General features: G+C 41.4%; 1 protein-coding gene across 14 annotated transcripts in view; it reads right to left on the bottom strand.

Moving 5' to 3' along the window:
* Positions 1-538: 538 nt before the first annotated feature.
* atp2b2 (ATPase plasma membrane Ca2+ transporting 2) overlaps positions 539-20,800 on the bottom strand; it is a 130,938-nt gene continuing 110,676 nt past the window's right edge. For 10 of the 14 annotated variants that reach the window (XM_072715554.1, XM_072715563.1, XM_072715559.1 and 7 more), the window contains 11 exons: positions 14,994-15,235; positions 13,489-13,723; positions 10,983-11,162; positions 10,580-10,667; positions 10,222-10,328; positions 9,065-9,256; positions 8,256-8,469; positions 7,931-8,142; positions 7,710-7,817; positions 7,212-7,394; positions 539-3,621 (listed from right to left, as the gene is read on the bottom strand). In XM_072715554.1, coding sequence (XP_072571655.1) covers positions 3,310-3,621; positions 7,212-7,394; positions 7,710-7,817; positions 7,931-8,142; positions 8,256-8,469; positions 9,065-9,256; positions 10,222-10,328; positions 10,580-10,667; positions 10,983-11,162; positions 13,489-13,723; positions 14,994-15,235 — 2,073 coding nt within the window. In that variant the 3' untranslated portion in view covers positions 539-3,309. Of the gene's footprint in view, positions 3,622-5,496; positions 5,547-6,316; positions 6,489-7,211; positions 7,395-7,709; positions 7,818-7,930; positions 8,143-8,255; positions 8,470-9,064; positions 9,257-10,221; positions 10,329-10,579; positions 10,668-10,982; positions 11,163-13,488; positions 13,724-14,993; positions 15,236-20,800 lie in introns of all 14 variants that reach the window. The other 4 variants (XM_072715564.1, XM_072715561.1, XM_072715562.1 and 1 more) reach the window with 3 other exon arrangements.

A 20,800-nucleotide genomic window follows, 5' to 3' on the forward strand; every position in this document is an offset into this window, starting at 1 on the left:
CATTAAATCTGTTTTTGAAATAATAAGACCTGAGGAAATAATACTGCTGGTGTTTACAACTGTTATTGCTTTACAGACCCATTTCTTTCCAAAGTACTTCACAATGCCCGCAGTTCTGATGAAGCTTGAAGGTCTTACCAATCTGTACAGTTGAAAATTCCACAGAAGTGGCTGGTGTTAAGTACCCTTCTGAACAGTACAACAACAGGTCCCATCCTGAGATTGAAAGTGATGACCTTTCACTCACAAGTGCAGTTACTCAACCACGTGCTTGGTTAATAAAGGCAATTATTACCAGGATCTATACATGGGCTGTCAATCCGCCTACTTACGAGACTGTACATTAACATGCTAATGACATGCTGATGGAATTCTAATGAAGTGAACAGTTAGCGAATCACGTTATCCGGGGCCCCGCTCAGCTGCTTCCCATTGGACAGGCATGCATTTCCTGTTTGACAAGCACGTCAGAGGTCCTTAGAGTCCAGGCTCGGCAAAGTAAACATCACACAGACGCCACATTGCTCAGGGGACACCATTCTGGTTCATGCTGCTCTGGGAAATTTATTTAGTGCTATTTTTTTTCTTATTTGTTTATTTCTTTCACTTGCGTTTCTGTCTGGAGTTATGGTCAGGACAGTAAAGCAGCAAGAGTCACAGTTCGTTACTTTTGTCAAACTATAAAATCATTTACATCACATTGTTTACTGACTGTTGAGACCACAGACATTCCAGCAACACACTCTAGGGTAGGTGGGTAACAATCAGAAAGCATGACGTTTTGCATAGTATTAAATGAACAAAGACATTGAGTTCTTTATTTACAATTATTGTATAGATAAAAAAATTCATAAAAACAAGATGGATGAACACTTATCATTTACCCATACATGGAAAGAATGCCAAATTTACTACTGGCATTTCGCTTCTCATTGGTTTGTTCCACAAAATGCATGCTGCTAGTTACAGTACATAGAAGCATTTGATGTATTGCAAGAGATATTGTCATCATTATTTTATTATCATCATCATTGTCATTATTCATAATAATATACTTCAATATTGTCGTTTAGGTATATTAGTCATAGTGAAACGGCATGAATGAGTTTGCTCACCAATGTGGGCACTCTGTGCAGAATACTCGACCTGTACTACAGTAATCATACAAACAAACAAACAAAAAAAAAAAACGAAAAACAAATGCCGCATCACACGTAAAATGTCCCTGTGCGTATAAGCCAACATGGATGTGCATCTCCAGTGAAAATGATTGGCTACACTATTTACAAATAATACTCTATGTTTCTCACTGTTAATTGCCTTAAAGCTGACTGTCGGGTTGATATACGAACAGGTGTGGGATGGCGGAATTTGCATTGTGAGGGGGTGAAAATGACCGGAATATCAGACAAACGTGCCAATGCCAGACTCTGTGACACGGAAAGGCCTTTCCCGCGGAAGGCATTTTCCCGGTAGTCCCAACCCAAAGTGTCTTTTTTTTTTTTACATGCCTGAGCTAACCGTTTAAGGTTGTTCACCATCTAGTGATGACAGGAGCCACGGATGCAGATTTTTAAAAAAAAAAAAAAAAACAGGTCAAAATATTGAATTCAGAGTAAAAAATGGATTTGTTTAACTTGCATATTGAGCATATTCCACCATGCTTCCTCATAAGCCAGAATTAGTGATAATAATAATAATCGCATTTCAGGACCATAAATCCGGTTGTTATGGTTGCACATCTGCCTTCCATGACCTCTGCCCTTCCACTTGGAAAGCATAATAAATAGTTAACAACTTGTGAATACTGTTGGGATGCTAGAGTATATATAGTGACTGCAGGAAGACAAGCTTGATTAAAAACACACAAAAGCACATCTAAATATACAACACAGAGGTTCGTTCATATCCAGATAGTGCAGAAAAAGGATATTTTTCTTTTAAAAAAAAGCAACATTCCATTTCGTTTTTTTTCAGTTGGTGTTCAAAATTCCACAAGCCCAGAAGCCCGGTTAATTTCTTATAAGGAAAACAAATTCAAAAATAAAATTTTAAAAAAAGAATCAACACAATATCTCACAATATTTCAACACAACCTTTGATTTTCATACAGATAAGCCCAATATAACTTAGTTTGCAATTGTTTCTAATGTTATAAATCCATCGCAGCCTTTGATGGTCACACAGGTTTAAAACATTTGTGTTAAACAAGCAGTGTTTATATAGTAGATAGTTTAAAAAATCAGTCCTGAACGGCCCTCTTGATCTTGAGAATGATCTCAAATTAATTTCAAGCATCGAAAAAAAGGAAACGAACGGAAAGAGACAAACCTCTCCATCTTGAAATCTGTGTCTGGACACAAAGGATGCCGCTCAGAGTTGATCCCAACAATCATGTAATACTAAAATGCCACATTAATTACGTATCCCATTATATTTTGGTGTCTTTGTAACCTAAAAATATCTACAATATTTAACAAAATAGCAGGCAAAATCCAGCACACAGTTTGTAATAAAACACCTATCCAATGTTACAGAAGTACTCAACAACTTGAGCTGTTCCTACTACGTCTGAAGTATGGTTTTTGTACCCTACAAATAAACCAGGAAGTATCTATGGGTTTTGTAAACAAATCACATTCTCTTTAGGACGTAAATAAGTTAAAGGAGTAAGGAGTAAGCCATTGAAGCAGAAACAAGGCAACATGCCAACAAACAAAGATAAACTCTGTGTATATATATTTATATATACATATATATGTATATATATTTCAATAAATTCTATTTATTATGGGTTTCTCTTTTCCGACAAGTGCAAATCTACTGTGCAAGTTGAGTCCTGCAACCTTAGTACACGTCATTTTTTTTAATCAAATAAATCTATACAGTTTAATACATGCCACACAAGAAACTCACAGACCAGTGAATCAGATAAGCTGTCTTAAAATATCAGTCCACAGCACTTCCCACCAAAATCAAATCAATTCAAAAAAAAAAAAAAAAAAAAAGTTAAATCAAAATGAAATTAAATAAAAACTTGGGTAATATACATTCATGCAGGAGTAATTATATATATTTTTATTATTTAAACTATTAATAATATAGTGATTTTATTCTCGTGAAAGGGTAGTGTATAGTTTATAGAGTTTTCCAAGTCACTCAACAGCAATCTCTGCTTCCTCTGAATGCCGCCGAATAAAAAAATCAGCTTCGGAGCATGTATACATCCATCAGCCCGAAGGTGCTCTTCCTCCATCTTGGCCATGTTGCGCTTGGAGAATGTAGCTATTTGTGTCCTCAACAGGAGGGCTAGAGGGACGTCTCCAGGCTATGTAGGGGACTGCCCGGACTGGACGAGGCAGCAGATTTACTAGTGTCAGTGGTCAGGTTAATGCCGCTGTCAATGGCGTTGTTGTTCTTGTTGGGTGAAGAGGGTTGGCTAGAGTTCTTCCTCAAGGCCGGGTCCTCTTCGGCGTCAGTGTCATCGATGAGGGGGATGTGAGGCTGAGAGTCTTCTATCCTAAACTCGGGGTGAGTCATGAAGTTGTGAATGGAGGTTCTTGAGTCGGGTTTCTCCAGGCCTTCATAGAGGGAGCTACGGAATGCATTCACAACCCGTATCTGGGAGGGGGGGAGAGAGAACCACACTGATTATGGGGCTTCGCGTCATCAAGCTGGGAGGGTGGGGTAAGGAAAGGTGGGGCGGAAACGGGTCCTGGATCACAGGACCTCTGAGGTACACAATTGTTTGGCGTGCATTGGGAGGGGACTGCAAATGAAACAGAAAAATAAACAAAGGGGAAAAAAAGACTGGTAAAGCAAAACAACTGTACTTCTGTACAGCAGAAAAAGATGGGCAGCGCTGGTTATAAATGCTAAGGTCCACTGTAGCATACCCCTAGAGACAAGCAACGTTAATCCAAAACCCATGCATGGTGAGAAATCTTTCGGTGAGTTGGTAAGTAGGAGGAAGAGATTAGTTTTGGAAAGAGGAAAACTTAAAAAAGAAATGCATAAAAAAAGACCAAACACGCACATTCACAAAGACTCCAAGTAAGGACAAGATAGAACACAATGCATACACAATGGTGTGCACAGGGAGATGAGCGGGATGCCAACACTGCCGCCATCAGCCACAAGCTGGAAGCCAACAGGACCGCGCAAGCATGCAGCTCCTGACAGGGGGCGCTATAAGGAACGCCGGCGATGCACAGGAGCACACGGACAGCCGTACTGTGAAGCTTGACGGTGAAACGTCTCTGCAGCAAGCTTCATGGTCATGCGCATCTGAATAAACACTCAAGTATAGGCCCCCAGGTCCTTCCTGGTCTATGGAGAGTTCGATGAAAGTCATAATTTTACTGACGAATAGTGCGTTTAATTAAAGAAATTAATCGTCTTTGTTACAAACTATATACGGTTTCATTTAAAGAAAATAGTGTTCACCAAATTTTAGAGAAAAAGTTATGGAAAAAAATTAAATTCAGTAATAAAATTATTGTTGGGTTTACTGCTGGAAGAACAGAATAAAATTACTGTTATAAATATTTAATAGATACTTAATAAAACTATTGCCGTGAACGTATTTTATCATAGATCTTTCACACACTGGCATTTCATTGCATCTGCAAAATATTACTATTTACAAATTGAAAAACTTCTTATAGTTTTAATTAAATTACGATTTTTAAAAAAATTTTTGAGCATGTATTGACTATAGCTCCCCTACTTTACTTTATAACCTTATTTTTCCTATATATTTTTTTGATTTGCAGTGTGTTTAGCCCTGTGACTGTAACTGCAGTCGGGGTCTGAGACATGGAACAGCATGATGCATACAGATCCGATTTGACCCGACTTTCATTGCACACCAGCAGCGCGTAAAAGGCCTCAGCGCGGTGGGGAATTACGAAAAATGACATGGTCAGAGAAGAAGCCATGTGACTGACGGACAAGAATGAAAGTCAGGACAAATCGCGCTGACAGCCTCTGCCTGGGGACAACTGGCGCCACATAGGACACGGTTGACAACGGGAAGCCACGAGACGTCATGGGTTGCTACAGCCCCGAAGCTGTCTTTTGACACACTACACATGACAGATAAGACAGGATGCTCTGGGTCTTCTCAGCTGCCTGAAGATAAACGCCTTTGTTTTGGTTTCCCCCTGAAAAACGAGACTCTGCTTAGAGAACAAAACAGAGTCAACCTCAGCGGTCAGGAAATACACACATCGGGCCAGTGTGAAATACTTTCGTTCTCACCCCAGTCTTGGGGCCTCCTAGTAGGTGCACGTTCTACCGGTAATCAGACGACTAAGAGCACAGATGACGGAACAGAACACAGATACAGACCAAGTTGAGAACCACTTATCTAACACAAGGTCACCGAATACAGCATGAAAATTGCGATGGCTTATACTTGAATGTTTACCCATTCTGAGTGTGTCATGGGTTAATTAGTTCACATTAGTTGCAGACAATTGAAGGACTCACAACCTGAAATTCACTCCGTTGGCTGCACCCTTAGTCCAGGGCTCTTTAGCACTCTGGGGGAAACAAAGACATTTAACATTGAGACAGAAACCAGGCACTCTCAGAAAGCGGTGACGAATGTCAAATGGAAAGTGGTGAGAGGCATATGAGTGGAGGATATGATACGAAGGAACGAGCAAAGTCGTCTTCAGAGAAGCCACCCTTCACAATAGCTCTTGGCCAATGATCCTCTTGTCAACCACATGATCAAGTGTTCCTACATCAAGTCTAGTCCATTCCACATACAGAAGGACCTACCTCAACAGAAAGACCTGACTCAACTAATCGCCTTCATTTATTGACAATTCTTATTAGGACAACAAGGTCTGAAATATCAGGTATACTGATATACTGCCCTCTAGGACTGGAAATGAATCCCCCCAGACTGTTCATTTTATAACAAAAAATGTACACAAAAAGCATTAGATTTAACAGTAGCTAAAAAAACAAGAATGTTCTAAACAATGAACTGTGACGTAGGCATAGAACGTCACAAAACATAAATATCAAAATATCCCTAAGATTACTGAAAAAAGACAATTTTTTAAACTTAAAAATCAAAACACAAATTTAAACCATGCAATTACTGTGTAGATACTCTGACCCAGAAAATAACATCACAGAGATCACCACTCTGATTTAGTCTTCTAGGAAGAATATTTTTTTTAAAAATGAACACGAATATGGCGTTCCTCATATGACAGCTGGGAGAACCTGGCCTCCAGTGATTGGTCCTGAGTGACAGGGGGCATCTCTGAAACGCGCTCTGAGAAATCTCACTCACGCCCAGTGGGAACGGCAGTGGCGTTGGTGGGAGAGGAAAGGGCATTGGACACGGACACGTGAGTGGGGCTAGACACATTGGTAACGTCCTGGTTCTGGCTGGTCGTCGAAGACTGGCGCCTTAGCGCTCCCTGAAAGGAGGTCCCGCTCTTGAACGTGTTCACTACCTCGATCTGCAGTGGAGGAGAGAACGAGACAGGTGGCTCAGAAGGGGAGCGAGGGAGGGAGCGAGGGAAGGAGGAGACAAAGGCATGACGAAAAGCCGTACCGATACAACGGATAACTCCCACAATGCCACACTAATCACATGACATGGACAGCATTAGCCTGTGTAGGTATTCTCTACTGTACAATGATGGACAACAAGAAAGCAATGGTAGCACACGGGGCAAAGAAGTTCAGAAAGCCTTCAACTCTAACTTCAACTGAAGCATGACTTCAGTGCTCCACAGGTAACCCCATGACCTGCAGCTGCCATTTAAGGGATGTAGGAGGAATTTTGACCCATAGTGTCTTCAGCTGTCCTCTCCTGTGACAAGTTGCACTATGGCAACCAGCTTTATGTAGCTGACAGAAGAGTTTAGTGGAAGATAATTAACTGAAGATCAGAACCTTCAACAAATGATATCTTCATTATGTCTTGAAATCCAGGTATTATCATTTCAACAAAGCAAAAATGGTTTAGTAAAGTGAAATAGCAGAAAACAAGGAGCTATAGGCAGAGTGCAGCCTGATTGGACCAGGAATCCTCTATGTGAGTGCTAGACATTTCCACGGTCATACATGTCTACACCACCATATGCTACAGACAATATTAATCGGGCTCCTTAAAATTCATACCATGTCCTTCCTGAATGAAGAGACCATGCTGTACCCATGGTCCAGCTTTTATGTACCTGAGTCTGAATCCTGTTGAGGCCACGGAACCAAAGAATCTGGCCTCGTCTCAGCTCCCTCTCAGCATGGTCAATCTCCTCATTGTCCTCGTTCATCTCCTCCTCTGGCACCTCATCCTTCTCTGTCAGCTGGCCTGCCCCCTTCAGGAACTTCAACCTACTGTTGGGAATTGTTGATATCACCTGATCCATGGTGGAATTAAAAAGAGGTGACAGGTTACGCAGTGTTTCTCTGATATTTCGAAGTCATTGCTATTCAGGAGACAAAAAATCAGTTGTCCGTTGTACATTTGCGACATAAGTAGCATTTAGCTTTGTGCAAAAAGCTGCTTGTGGGAGTTTTGCTTACACAAAAATGTTCTGAGGGCAGAATGAAAAATGACTGGTTTAATGAAGTATCCAATCAGATTGTAGAGGAGGTCATTATCAGATTAAACAAGTTACAGTATGTTTGTAAATACATTTGTTGATTTTTATGATTAGTAAGAAATGAGTTACCTGACCCCAAAGGAGCTCTCCTACACCCAGAAACACACACCACATCCATTTATCCAGGTCCAGGGGGGAGCAACTGAAGGGTTTGCCCCCAAATTGCACAATAACAATCTGAAATGGGGGTCAGAGCATTATATTTAACTGAAAAACACTGAATAAGCTCTTGCAGCATCCTATGGAAAATGACCATATTCAATACAACATGCATGTTCATATAGCATTACCTGAACAGCAAACGTCCCCAGTACAATGGTACAGAAGATGGGATTCCTGAAGATGCCATTGAAGACATTCCTCTCACCGTGGATCTTGCGAGCATTGATCTCGTTGAAGAGCTGCATCATGACAAAGGTGTTGAAGATGATTGTGTAGTGTTCCGAGGGGGGGGCGTGGAGGGGTGCATTCCTGCCACTGTCAATGTCGAAAATGTTCTCACCTAAGGGCAAGAAACCGCACCATCAGCAAATGATTTTGGGCTTTCTGTTAAATCACAAGAAGCTTGTTGAGGCTTGTTACAGGCTTAAAAGACAATAACCATCGTACACTTACCCACAAAAAGCAGCGTGAAGATGACAACCAGTTGATAGACACCGTGGCCCAAGATGTTCTTGGTCATGGTGCTGGAGATGAGTGGCTTGTTGCGTCCGTAGGGCTTTCTCATTAGGAGGGATTCGGTGGGAGGCTCTGTGGCCAAGGCCAGAGAGGCAAAAGTGTCCATGATCAAGTTCACCCAGAGCATTTGCACTGCTTTCAGAGGGGAATCCTGCAGGAACACAAGACAGGGACTGGCCGTCAGTATAAACACAGAGCGCTTCTAACCAGTACTGCAATTATAAAGCAACAAAAAACTTATACAAACAAAAAACAACTTTATGACAAACATAAAACCAAACTAAAACAGAAATATATGTGCAAAGCAATATATTAATTATGTTTTTAATGCTATATGCATTTGCCAAGACAAATTATATTTCTCTAATAATTCATAATTTATCTACTCTTATATCCTATTCCTTACAGTCCCTGGGTCAGTGAATTTATATTGATGTTCAGAATAGAAAGTCCTTACGTCTTTGAGTTAAAATAAATCCCAAATTCACATATTACTGATAATTCAGACTTATTCCAGTCATGTCCTTAATATCCAAGCATGACGCAAAATGGTATGAAAGCTGGCAAAAGCTGCTGTAAATGTCATTATATCTGGTGATCAGTCAAGCACTAAAACTTCACTGCTCTGGGAAGGATGTGAAAAGTAACCATTCATAATGCTCATTGATCCCAGGCAGATAAACTCCACCCCCCCTCCCTGGGCATGATGGTTCAGTCCGGAGTCCCTTAGTAAGGGCCGTGCCTACCTGGGTTATGCAGGCTCCAGTGAAGGCCACGATCACAGCCACCACGTTCACCGTCAGCTGGAACTGCAGGAACTTGGAGATGCTGTCGTACACGTTACGGCCCCACATCACCGCCTTCACGATGCTGCTGAAGTTGTCGTCCGTCAGGATGATGTCCGAGGCCTCCTTAGCAACGTCTGTCCCTGCAATACCCTGCAGCGACAATATGGATCTCCAGTTCTCTACTGCACTGGACTCCATGTATGTGTGATTTACCCATTTACAGATGTACAGTATTAAATGCATCTCATTGAATGCCAGAGCAGATGCCAAAGCTATAAAATGTACACAGAACCTAGCTATGGGTCACTGGGCAAGGTTCAAGAAGACCATTTTGTTTCCTTTCATGAGAAAATCAGACTATAGCCCGAGACAGACACTATGTGGTTATTCAGTACAATTCTTTATCTCTGTATGCCCAAGTTTCTGTATGTTTAGAATTAAAAACACTTTGATTTAAGACTTACTGAACCTGATGTGAAGTGGTTAATCTGCCCTTTTTTTAGGGTAATAAACACTTCCACGTTGATGTACGAGATTCAGTCTAGTCCCATAGGCAGAAATGCATGTGGATAATTACAGACCTGTGGAGTGTTGGTAGCTTAACTCTGTGTGCGGTACGGAGAACAGTGAACCTCTGCTTCCGCCAGCACTTGGCATAACCTTTTAATTATGTTATATTTACATTTATTACACATATACCAAAAAAAAAAACCACGCTTGCCAAGTAAAAGTAAACAATTAATGATAACATCTTCAAATTATTAAAATGACTTGCTATTCTAAATCTGTTAAATGTGTATACTATTAAGAACGTTAAAAGAAAAAGCTTGTCTGACCATCAGCTGAAGGTGATTCTAAGAGCATGTGCATACTGCACGTGTACACTAAGGGGCGCTATGGTTCCACAATGAATCATTTGGACTTTGGGGAGGTGAGGGATGCTCTGAGAAGAGTGAAACGTTTTCAGTTCCCCAGACACACAGAGGGAGTGTACCGTCTTTGTAAAAGACGGGATGAATAGCCAATCATCTGCTCGCTTTCCATTCCCATCCCCTAAACCTCTAAGCCATCTGGCCAATGATGAGCAGAGACGCGGATGAGGAGGTGCTCCCTACCATGGCGAAGCCCACATCTGCCTTCTTCAATGCGGGTCCGTCGTTGGTTCCGTCCCCCGTCACGGCCACCACCTGTCTCTGTTCTACCATTGTGCTGTCGATTATACCTGGCAGACAGAGCATGTTGATTTCTTAGGCCTGCTCAAAACATCACAGGTATTCAGACTCCTGCATCAAATCAGGCGTGGGCTTAAATTATAGGGGGCGATGAGGGGTTGTAACCCTCCAAATAATCAAAACCGGCCAATACACCCCCCCCCCCCAAAAAAAAATCATGTCTCCCCCTATATGGGTGGAGACCTCAACCTCCCCCAATGCTCAAACCAAAGTTATGCCCTTGAAATCAGGCTTTACCCACCTTTGACCAGAGTGTGTTTATCAGTGGGAGAGGATCTTGCGAGAACCTTGAGTTTGGGCCACACCTTATCGATACGCTCTTGTTCGACCTGTAACAAGGAACAAAAGCGTCTGAATTCTCCACACATTCATTTGTATTAATATTTCTACTTGCATCTACTCCCATGGAAATTAAATATGCTTATAAAGTCTGATCTTGACACTCATCTTGACTAATATCTGGAAGAACCTGTTTATCAATCTGCAGATACAAGTAACGTGAGTTTTTACCCAAGATTCCCTTACAACTGGAGTCGGCTTTTTTGTTGTGAAATGTTTCTGAGCATGACAGGAATGACAGGAGCATTTTAATTAGACCCATACAGTGATCATGGTGAGCGAGTCCGTCGTGACATAATCGGTACCTCTCCCTTCTCGTTGCGGATCCTCCTGTTGAACTCCTTCCCGTCGATGCACAGGAAGTCCTCGCCGGGGTGGATGATGCCGCACTTGATGGCGATGGCGCGAGCCGTGTTGATGTTGTCCCCTGTCACCATGCGCACTGTGATGCCGGCTCGCTGGCACTTCTGGATGGCTGCCGGTACCTTTGAGGGAGGTGGCGGAGGTTAATTTCCCCGTCCGATACTTCCCTCGGGGGTCTTCAGGGGCCCGTCGAACCCACGACATTACAAGAACGGCCACGGCATGGGCAGCGGCTTCGTTAAGCTAGTTCCTGTTATTGCACCGGGGACGTAGATTAGATGATGTCATAGACCGAGCATGGGCATGGATTTTTCCACGTGCATCAGACAGTCATAACGACCAGGAACAAAACAGAAATGAGCAACAGTCTTATTAGATGACCAATATTATGTAACCTGATATTTTTATAAGTCAGAAAAATTTAAATATGATATATCCTGGCACCTGTGCACAGTGACGCCAAATAATGGTGTTAGCCCAAATACATATTTGTGTTCATTACGTTAAAATCTATTGGTTTCACCCAAAATTATGGAAGAAACAAAAAATTCCCTAAAATTTGTTGCCCGGTGTTATTTATATGGATCATCAACAGTGTTTTTCACTTGAAGAGCTATATATTAAGCAGAATATTTCTGGTGCAGTTTCTGTACAACATTGTGGGTCAGTAAAGGACATATATTCAGTTCCTAGAAATGAAGTGATTTCTGTACATGGTGCTTTTGGCATTGTCTATATGTGACATGTAGCTGGTCAGTGCCATAGAGTGGAAAAGCTTTGTTATAACCTCCGTAACAATCTATAAATCCGCGACAGCAGTAGTCAAGCCGCGAACATTAAACTGTATCCAGGGATCCTTCTAGAGGTTTATTGCTGATGGCGTCTTCGTGGATTTATCTCAACATTCACTTATAACGTTGATCAATAATTTATGGCAGCTAAACGAATGGTTTTTCACATGGTGAATGCAGCGGATCGCATCACCGCCTTCGCGTTTATGATGTCATGCGATGCGTGACCGACAGCTTTAGGACCAGGAGTGAATAGGGGTGGGGTTGGAGGGGGACGACCCATTTCGGAGGTTTAAGTGGATGGCATCACCTGATTCATCCGAGACATGACGTGCAAAGGAAGAGCCTCTTTAATAATGGACGGCAAAGGCAGCTGAAGGTGACTTTGTAACATTACACCATTTTACTCATTACTCCCTAATGATATATTTTTCACATGCACACTGTCTATTCTTACAGGTGTAAGAGGTTAGTCAAGCATTTTGGGAGTCTTAAGTGACCTGAAATGAGACTCCAGCAATAATTTTATAAACATCAATCTGAAATTATATACAATTATAACTGCAATTACATATATAATTGAATATTTTATATATTAAAAGCAATATCCAAAAGGGTTACTCTTGATTGAAGGTATTTTGTACAACAAATGGATAATTAAATTTAAAGTTATTTGCATTTGGAAGGGGATTCACTTTGAAGTGCCACACACGCAGAGACTTATGAGTCCAGGCTCATAGTTCATAGAGTCAGCGATTCAGAGTCACCTGACTGAGTCACATGGGGCTGAGTTGGGGCTGGATTTGCAACTTGTGAGATAAGAGGCATGTCGTTATACATTAAACCCCATGTTATCAAAGCAACAACTATCTTTTTTGCATTCATTTAGATGAATTTAGATGAAACACAATTATTCTTTTGCCTGTAATTCTGATCCTAAAAGCCACAAATGTTCCCAGTGATTATTTTTTCTCTAATTTATATTCATGGAGAGTAGTTGTCAAACTTTGACAATTACGCAGTGAAGCCCAGGGGATGAGGTCAGAAAGAGAGATTGGAGAACAGGGAGATAAAAAATAATACACGCTTTTTAAATTCCTTTTTGATCATGAAGAACTGCAAAGCTAATCCCATTGGCTCAGTGAATTGCATCTGAACTAAATTTTCATTTTATCATAGTGCTTGTTTGAACATGCAATAGGTTTGGTTATCAGACTAGCAAAATTTCTTCAAATAGTAACAAATTAGCAAGGAACGAAATGCTCAGAAAGTTCTTGAACAGGGAAATGATCCAGGATGTGTTTATTCAATTCTAGTCAAAATTAATTTAACATCAGTGACTGTCCCCGTGACCCTGACCAGCGCAGATAGCTAGAAGATGGATTGATGGATCAATGATTGTTTTGTGAGGCATAACCTCAGAGAGGATGATGCTGTGAATTTTCGTATTGATGGCTTATTATAGTTTTATTCTGTTTGTGTACACAGAGCAGAGGATAATGCAGCATAACAGTGATACTTAAAGTTACTTAGAATTCTGACACCCTGAAGACCAGCAGTGATACGCTGTCACAAATGGAATCATTTTGATATTTTGATGGGTGGTGGTATTTGAGAGGGACCCTCAAATGATACGAAACATTTTAAAAAATTTTACCTCTGGCCGGACTGGGTCCTCAATGCCGACCACACATATTCCAGTCAGGTCATTGAGGATGTCCGCCTCGTTCTCCCAGTCAGGCTCGGGGCTGGCTGGGAAGTCACGGTACGCCACACCGATCGTCCTCAAGCCATCACACGCCATGGGCTCGATGACTTTCTTGACCATCTCGTCACGGTCACGTGGCCGAAACAGCTTCGCCTCCCCAGCCTCACTCAGGATACGAGAGCATCTGCCAGGGACAGGCCAAGGGGCCATGTGAGGTGTCAACATTATCTAATGACCTGTAAGGACCTATAAGGGTGGCCCTAATATTGCCAGTTCAATTGCTGGTGATGCCCTACTCTTGAACCTTTGAGAAAAACACTGTTTCAGCTTAAAAATACAGGATTAGGTAAATCTGTAAACTTTGCAACTCACTTTATAGAAATTTAAATATGTAATAATTAAACACATCAGTAATGTTTATATGACATCTATAAACAGATTTCAAAAACATGTCTTGAGTCATGAGAGTCATTTTCAGGAACTCTTTACTGTAATATTAATTTTTATTTTAAAATTAGTCTGAAGACAGACTCTAATAATACAGCGTCATTGCCTTAACTGTCAATTTTGCCTCTGGGGTAGTTAATCAGTTTTATAATATTACCATGAATTTCTATAATAAACTCCTATAATAAAAATCCAAGGCAAAAGTGACAAAAACTAACAAAAAACTGAGCAAAACATATATCTATCTTATATACTGTAAATAGATTGTTTATTGTGGGATAAATGCAATAAAATTGCAAGACGTGAGAACATTTTATCTAGTTTTTGGTTTTATTTGATCTTTTAACTATTACAGTAATGAGATTTTTGGCTAGCTATTTGCGGAAAAATTATAACAGTGCAACAATTATCTAATTTTAATATAATCAATTTACCAACAGATAGTGAAGGTGATTTTGATTACTCTACACATAAAAAAACACAAACAAACAAAACAAACAAAAAAAAATGTTTGTTTATGAGAATGACCCATGAGTTTGCTTCAGGTGTCTCTAGTCTCGCCATTGTTGCCATTGGTTGTTTTTATTTCCAGTAAACGTAACCCTGAAGGACTTTAATGGTAGTCCCGACCACCCATGCTTTTTCCCGCTCTTTCCAGCCCCCACCAAAACAATAACTTTTCCTTCGTCTAATGTCATATTATTTCCCCCCATTTTGGCTGTGGTGTTCACCACCCTGTGACCATGCCTAAAATAAACCAAGATTCTCTGTCCTCATGGATGAGTCAGTTCTTCCACAATCGCCTAGCTTACCTAACCTACTTAATAGAGATTAAGTTCCATCCACCTATTCATCTTCTACCCGCTTGTCCTAATCAAGCTCACAGGATCGATTAACTTTCAAGTATATTCATTCTTTGAGCGCCATCAGTCATCGTGATTTGGGCTGCCTCTCCGTGACTGACTGCCAGTGTAGATTCCCTTTTTCAGAATCCTGGATCCACTCACTTCTTGAGCAGAATCTCGGAAGCGCCCTTGCTGTACATGCGGAAGCTGCCGTCTGGAAGCTTGATGACCGTGCTCATGGACTTCCTCACGGAGTTGAAGGTGTAGACCTTGTAAAGCTTCTCCTCAGGCATCTGGTCGCGGATGGGCTGGTAGTCCCGCTTGAGGTCCAGCACGAGGCCTAGCAGGCCACACTCCGTCTTGTTGCCCACCTGCTTTGGGAGGCCACCCTCCTTGTCGGGAGGCTGAAAAGCAACACAGGGAAAATGATCTCGCAGGGCCGACAAAATGGACGCCCTTCTGGACCAAAAGAGGCTGTAGCTCAGTCATAAAGCCAGACTGGCAAGCCCTCTAGCATGCACTCAGTTGTATGCCATGTGTTCCGTGAAGACTGTGCCTTCTGTTTCAGGACTGGCAAGCTGACAACACAAATATATCTTATCGTCAAAATTTCATGTGTTTTTTGGCATTCGTAGTGTTGTTTTGGAGTACAGTGGGGGTTCCCTGTTACGTTTTTATTTTATTACTGATGTAAGCACACTTAGGGCCAGTGGTGACCCCCCTGCCCTGGGATGCCCCCTGTTTGTGATGTCAGTCATAGAACATGAAACAACTATAATTTTAGCATTACCTATAACTGCATGAATATGCACAAATAATAGCCATAATTATCATGTAATGGTGTTTTCATTTTGTGTATCCATCCAGAAAGTTGGTGACAGCCTTTATTACTGTAATTCCAATGCCACCCCCCCACCACCCATTTTATTTTACTATAGGCATCTCAGTTTTGTGAAACCAGACTACTGCCGTACATTGCATTTAGGACTGGGGACCACCGAATGCAAGTTATTTTGGGCATATCTTGATATTGTACCTGTTCATCATATATACATTACTGTATATGTACTGTATTACAAGTTAGATACGGACAGTAGGTCATTATATGGCTGGTAGCTCTACCCATTCTTCTGCACCTATTACACTAAGCAATACACCCACTCATGTCCTACTGCGTCCACTTTCCAGCATCTCTCGATGAGAGTATATTATTTACTAAGGACCTCGGATGCAAATGCGATAGGTCGATACTCAATCAGGCGTAATCTGATGTAAGACTTACTAGAGGTTGGTTCTAGACAGAATCTTTTAGAACTTCAAATGGTTAAGGTCCTTTGATTTAAGAGGAAGTTGTATTTTACATGCCAAGATGTGCATACTGGAACAATACAATTACTGGCCAGGTGACACTGTGACAGTGATGAATTTATCTTCATTGTCGATAAAGTGCAGTCAGTCTCAGTGACCCAGAGGCTTTACATGATGTCACTGATCATTCACAGTCTCCTATAACCAATGCATGCATCTGCTCGTCCAGATAAAAGCTTTTTTTTGTACCTTCATGACACCTGTTATCAAATAAACTGCATAGGACAAGGCTGTTATCCTTGACTTTAATAATTTCAAAAGTGAAATGTTAATATATCGATTGCATTTTTGTAATGTATTTTACAAGCTAGAATGACAGATTTTCTAACCAGCAATGTAATACAGGGCAGATGCCAGAGCAAAGGACATGCTTGGTTGTCACGGTTGTGTATCGTGACAGGCTAAATTACAATACAGTAAATCTGACTTCTTTATCAATGCAAACTCACAAACATCAACACTGGGTAATATCACACAATTCAGAAAGACAACTTCGAATCAGAAGCAAAATAAAAACACACAGCCTGACCTGCTCTTGGTCTTATCCACAAAGGTACTAGTTATGTAAAACAGCAAGATTAAAGGAGTAGAAGATCTTCAGAGGGTTTTATTTTACAGCTTTCTCGAGATGAAGGCTCTCTGGAAATAATTTTCAATGAGATGGATCCTATTTAGGAGTCCTAAGCTCACCTATTGATCCACCCACCTGCCCCCCCTGGACTAGTTATAATAAGGTTTTACTGGGGGCACTGATTTAAATGGACAATGCTCCCTCATAGGGCGTTTAAATAAACTCCCACACCATTTAATGAGATGTGTCTGCATTGCTCATTCTCGATGGCCCGCAATAAGGCAGGGGATGCACTCGGCCCAAACGAAAAACTAAAGGTACGAAAAAATACAAACAAGTAAACAATATACCGAACACGATCGCTGACATCTTTTAGATGAGCAGACACCTGACCGCAAGTCTGAGTGCCTCTAAATTGGGCTGCGCAATCGAGTCTCCCAGGTCTAATTAGTGGAAAGGTTTGAAGGAACATTCTCCATCCCTAAAGATATGTACCAGAGGCACCAAAAAGCTCTGCCACGCCTCCAGCCGACGGCAGTAATGATTCGGCCCCGAAAGGCTACCGCTCTCAATCGGCTACGTGGCCTTGGGGCCATCGCAGGGTCCCCGCTCCCGTCTGACGTCGTCCCTAAGCCCTTGGCACGGACCCAGCGCACTCGTGGTGCAGGGAGCAGCTGCTGGCGCAGCGGTCAGCGCCTACTCCAGTAGGCAGAGGCATATGGTCAAGGGGAAGCTGGCACCGCCTACTTCCTCTTCACCTCTCCCCCACCTCGCTCACCCCAGGCTCATCACTCCAATTTCCAAAGCCCCGCCCCCCCAAAACCCCCCTCCATGCCTCCACCAATAAGGTCACCACCGTGTTCACGCTTCTGAGGCACAAGCTAGGAGGAGAATTGGGTTCTTGGGGGGGGGGGAGAGGCTGACAGCAGTGCAAATGACAAAAGAGGTTCTGAAAATATTATCTATCTATCCATTTTTCATACCCGCTTGTCCCATGCAGGGTTGCGGTGCTCCAGAGCCAATCACAGAAGCTCTGGGTAAAAGGCAGGGAATAACCCAGGACCAGGTGCCAACCCCAAAAATATTATTCAATTACAATTATTTTCAGAGCTACAAGGTTGATTTTCTTGGAATCCCATTCCAAAGATGTCTTAATGTATGAAACACTCTAGCACTGAACACTTTTTAAATAAAAATGTACTTCTTAATACTTTTTAAACCTAACGCCTATTAAACACCTAGTCAAGTATTGCTATAATTTGACTGTTATGATAGACCTTAGGGTCAGAGCAGATGCTTCCTTTCTCGTTAGTCATGTCAAGGTAAATTATTGGCCCCCAGGCCTCTCTGCTTCACACCTTGTTAATAAGAGATGCCATGGAGGATCTGTGATGCACAGGATGTTTGCCCCCTCCAGGGAGGACACTGTTATTCAGGCACAGTGTCACGCATATAACACAGTGACCGATACACCCTCTATAATGAGCGTATTCCTAGAAACACCATACGCTCCGTATCAGTAGGGAACTAATGCTTCTGCACCTGAAAAAAATGCAACTGCCTCTTTAGGAAGACTGTGAATCTGGTATAGATTCCCTTCATCTTTAGGTGCAGGAAGTCATGGCCTGTCTGTTCACAAATGTACTAACGCTAAACATCTAGTTATCATATTTAGGAACATATCTAACCCTGCTGCATCAGTGTTTCTCATACGGGTGCTTTTAAGTGCCCTTGCTGGCTTGTTACGTCTACGGCCCATAAAGCAGAAGGTAAAGGTAAGCTGAGATTGCACTCAGAATAAGCTACACCACCAACCAGCACACATATAAACACAGACGTGAATAATCTTTCAGCTAAATGCTTGATCTGTGGCTAAAATATCCTGGGTAGTATCAAATCAATTGTACAGTTAGACTATCGTAATTGGGGTTAGACAGCAAACAGCTACATTGATAGTAAGCTGAACAACAATCCTAATTATCTTATGCTGAAAATAACCAGTTGAATAGTACACTGCGATTGAATTGGCACTGTTATTATTTTGCCAAATGTCATTTTCCTCAGGCTATGCAAAGGAATGACAAAGAACATGATCCCATCGATCTAAAGAAGATGAAACGTATTTCGGATTTCTGAAAAGGCGCATCATAGATTTCTTTTTGAAGTACTTAAATAATAGTAATGTAATACTTAAATAAACCGTCCAGGGCTCCACAGAAGTTGACATTTCCTGGGCTTCTGGAACAGTGCTGTAAATATTTGACGGGGAGGGGGAGGGGTTCCATTCACCACGTTATTAAAGCAATAACGTGGTTGGGTGAACAGGGCCTCCCGTTGACGAGGGTCTACATTACAGAGGAGATGCCTTTATTGAAATGGATATCAGGCCTGGCTTTATGTGAAGATCAAAGCCTTTCTTCTGATTCCTGGAGAAGCTGACACAGTGAGACCAGCAGCCCCAGGAGATTTGTTTTTCTGGAAAGCTATTGGCTACTTGACCTACAGGACTCTCACACGTCTTAGGCCTATCTAGCTCCAGGTTTGTGACAAACTTTACTTGATTGCCTCATATGTACATGGAGTATGCATTCACAATTCTTTGCTCACTGCACATTTTTGGTTTGGTGTGAGGAACTCCAGTATACACTTATCCGTAAACCCGGCAGGAGTCTGGATAGAGAGGTACTGTACCAACTTCACACCTAGGCACCGTTTGAATGTAAGCTGTTACGTGGTCCTCAGGTCTTCTGCAATACAATGTCCTACAGAGTGTGATGAAACATGAAACTCCTTTGTTTTTGTTTCTCCACACTAGTCAAACATGGTGCCACTGGAGTTAAACCAGTGTAGGCTCAGTGTGTGTTTTACTCTTGTGCTGATGTAACACATGTACTTTAGATCTTGAAGATGAATTTTACACATTGTGAAGCCTACCTAGAATAGATTTTGGTGATTTTTACAGCATCTAAGATGCAATTTATGCCAGTAGGAGAGTGACTGCTGAATATACTGCATTCATTCATTCATTCCAAAAAAAAAAACTAGGAAAAATGTAAAACCACATAAAATGTACAAAAAATACCTATCTAAAAGAATATGAGTCATTCAACTACACTGTAATCATCGACACCTAATTATTAAAATAATTGTATGAGTAATTGAATTAATTTACTTCATCATTGCTGTGCAGACGTTCACAATTTAATGTTATTATACAGAAGGATATTTGACCAATTTAGTACAAGGTACAAGAGCAAGACTCAACATGGCCAGACCAGTAACCTTCTGGGTACCAATCCACTTCTTCAGCGACTATTCTACCTGCTTCTTTGTATTGAACAATTCTGACTAATCAATATTTGTGTTTCTTAGGTTTATAGCTGTGAGTCTGCCAATCAGCTCCCTTGTTGAAAGGTTCCCTGTAGCTAAAGAGTTGAATCCAATCCTAGCTCCATTTCTGTGTAATTCACATGTTCCCCATGTCTTTGTGTTGTTGGATTTGGTGAAGCTGTAATGATGAACTGGTAAGATGCTTCTGTGTTTAACTGCAATTTAAAACATATGGTGATCTACAACAGGTTGTTATACGTAACAGATACAGAGAAGGTAGTGTACAGTGGGTTGGTTTGGGGTTGCTGCATTCATGACCAAGTCTGTAGGAGCATCTTTGGGCAAGATACTCAATTTGAACGCGGTTCGGTATAAAAGCATCCACTAAACAAGTAGGGCAACAACAAATACAAGCTTTATACAAATACCATTATAGATAGTATCCCAATTCAATCCCTCTCTTGACTAAACCCAACTTAATTTGCAAGTGATTCTAGATAGATAATCAATTGCTATGCTAAATGTGCACAGGGAACCAAAGTCATCAGAGAAAGCAAAATTAACTTTTTAATTACCCTGAAGAGTACGTATAAATCCTAACAAAATAAGGAGAGTATTTCAGTTGCACATGGCGTGTGACAAGAAGCCTTTGATTAGCTCCTCACTCCCTGTTAAGGGAAGCGAGCTGTGTCAGTCAAAC

This window comes from Paramormyrops kingsleyae, chromosome 8 (genome assembly GCF_048594095.1).
Source record: "Paramormyrops kingsleyae isolate MSU_618 chromosome 8, PKINGS_0.4, whole genome shotgun sequence".
NCBI classification, from domain to species: Eukaryota; Metazoa; Chordata; class Actinopteri; order Osteoglossiformes; family Mormyridae; genus Paramormyrops; species Paramormyrops kingsleyae.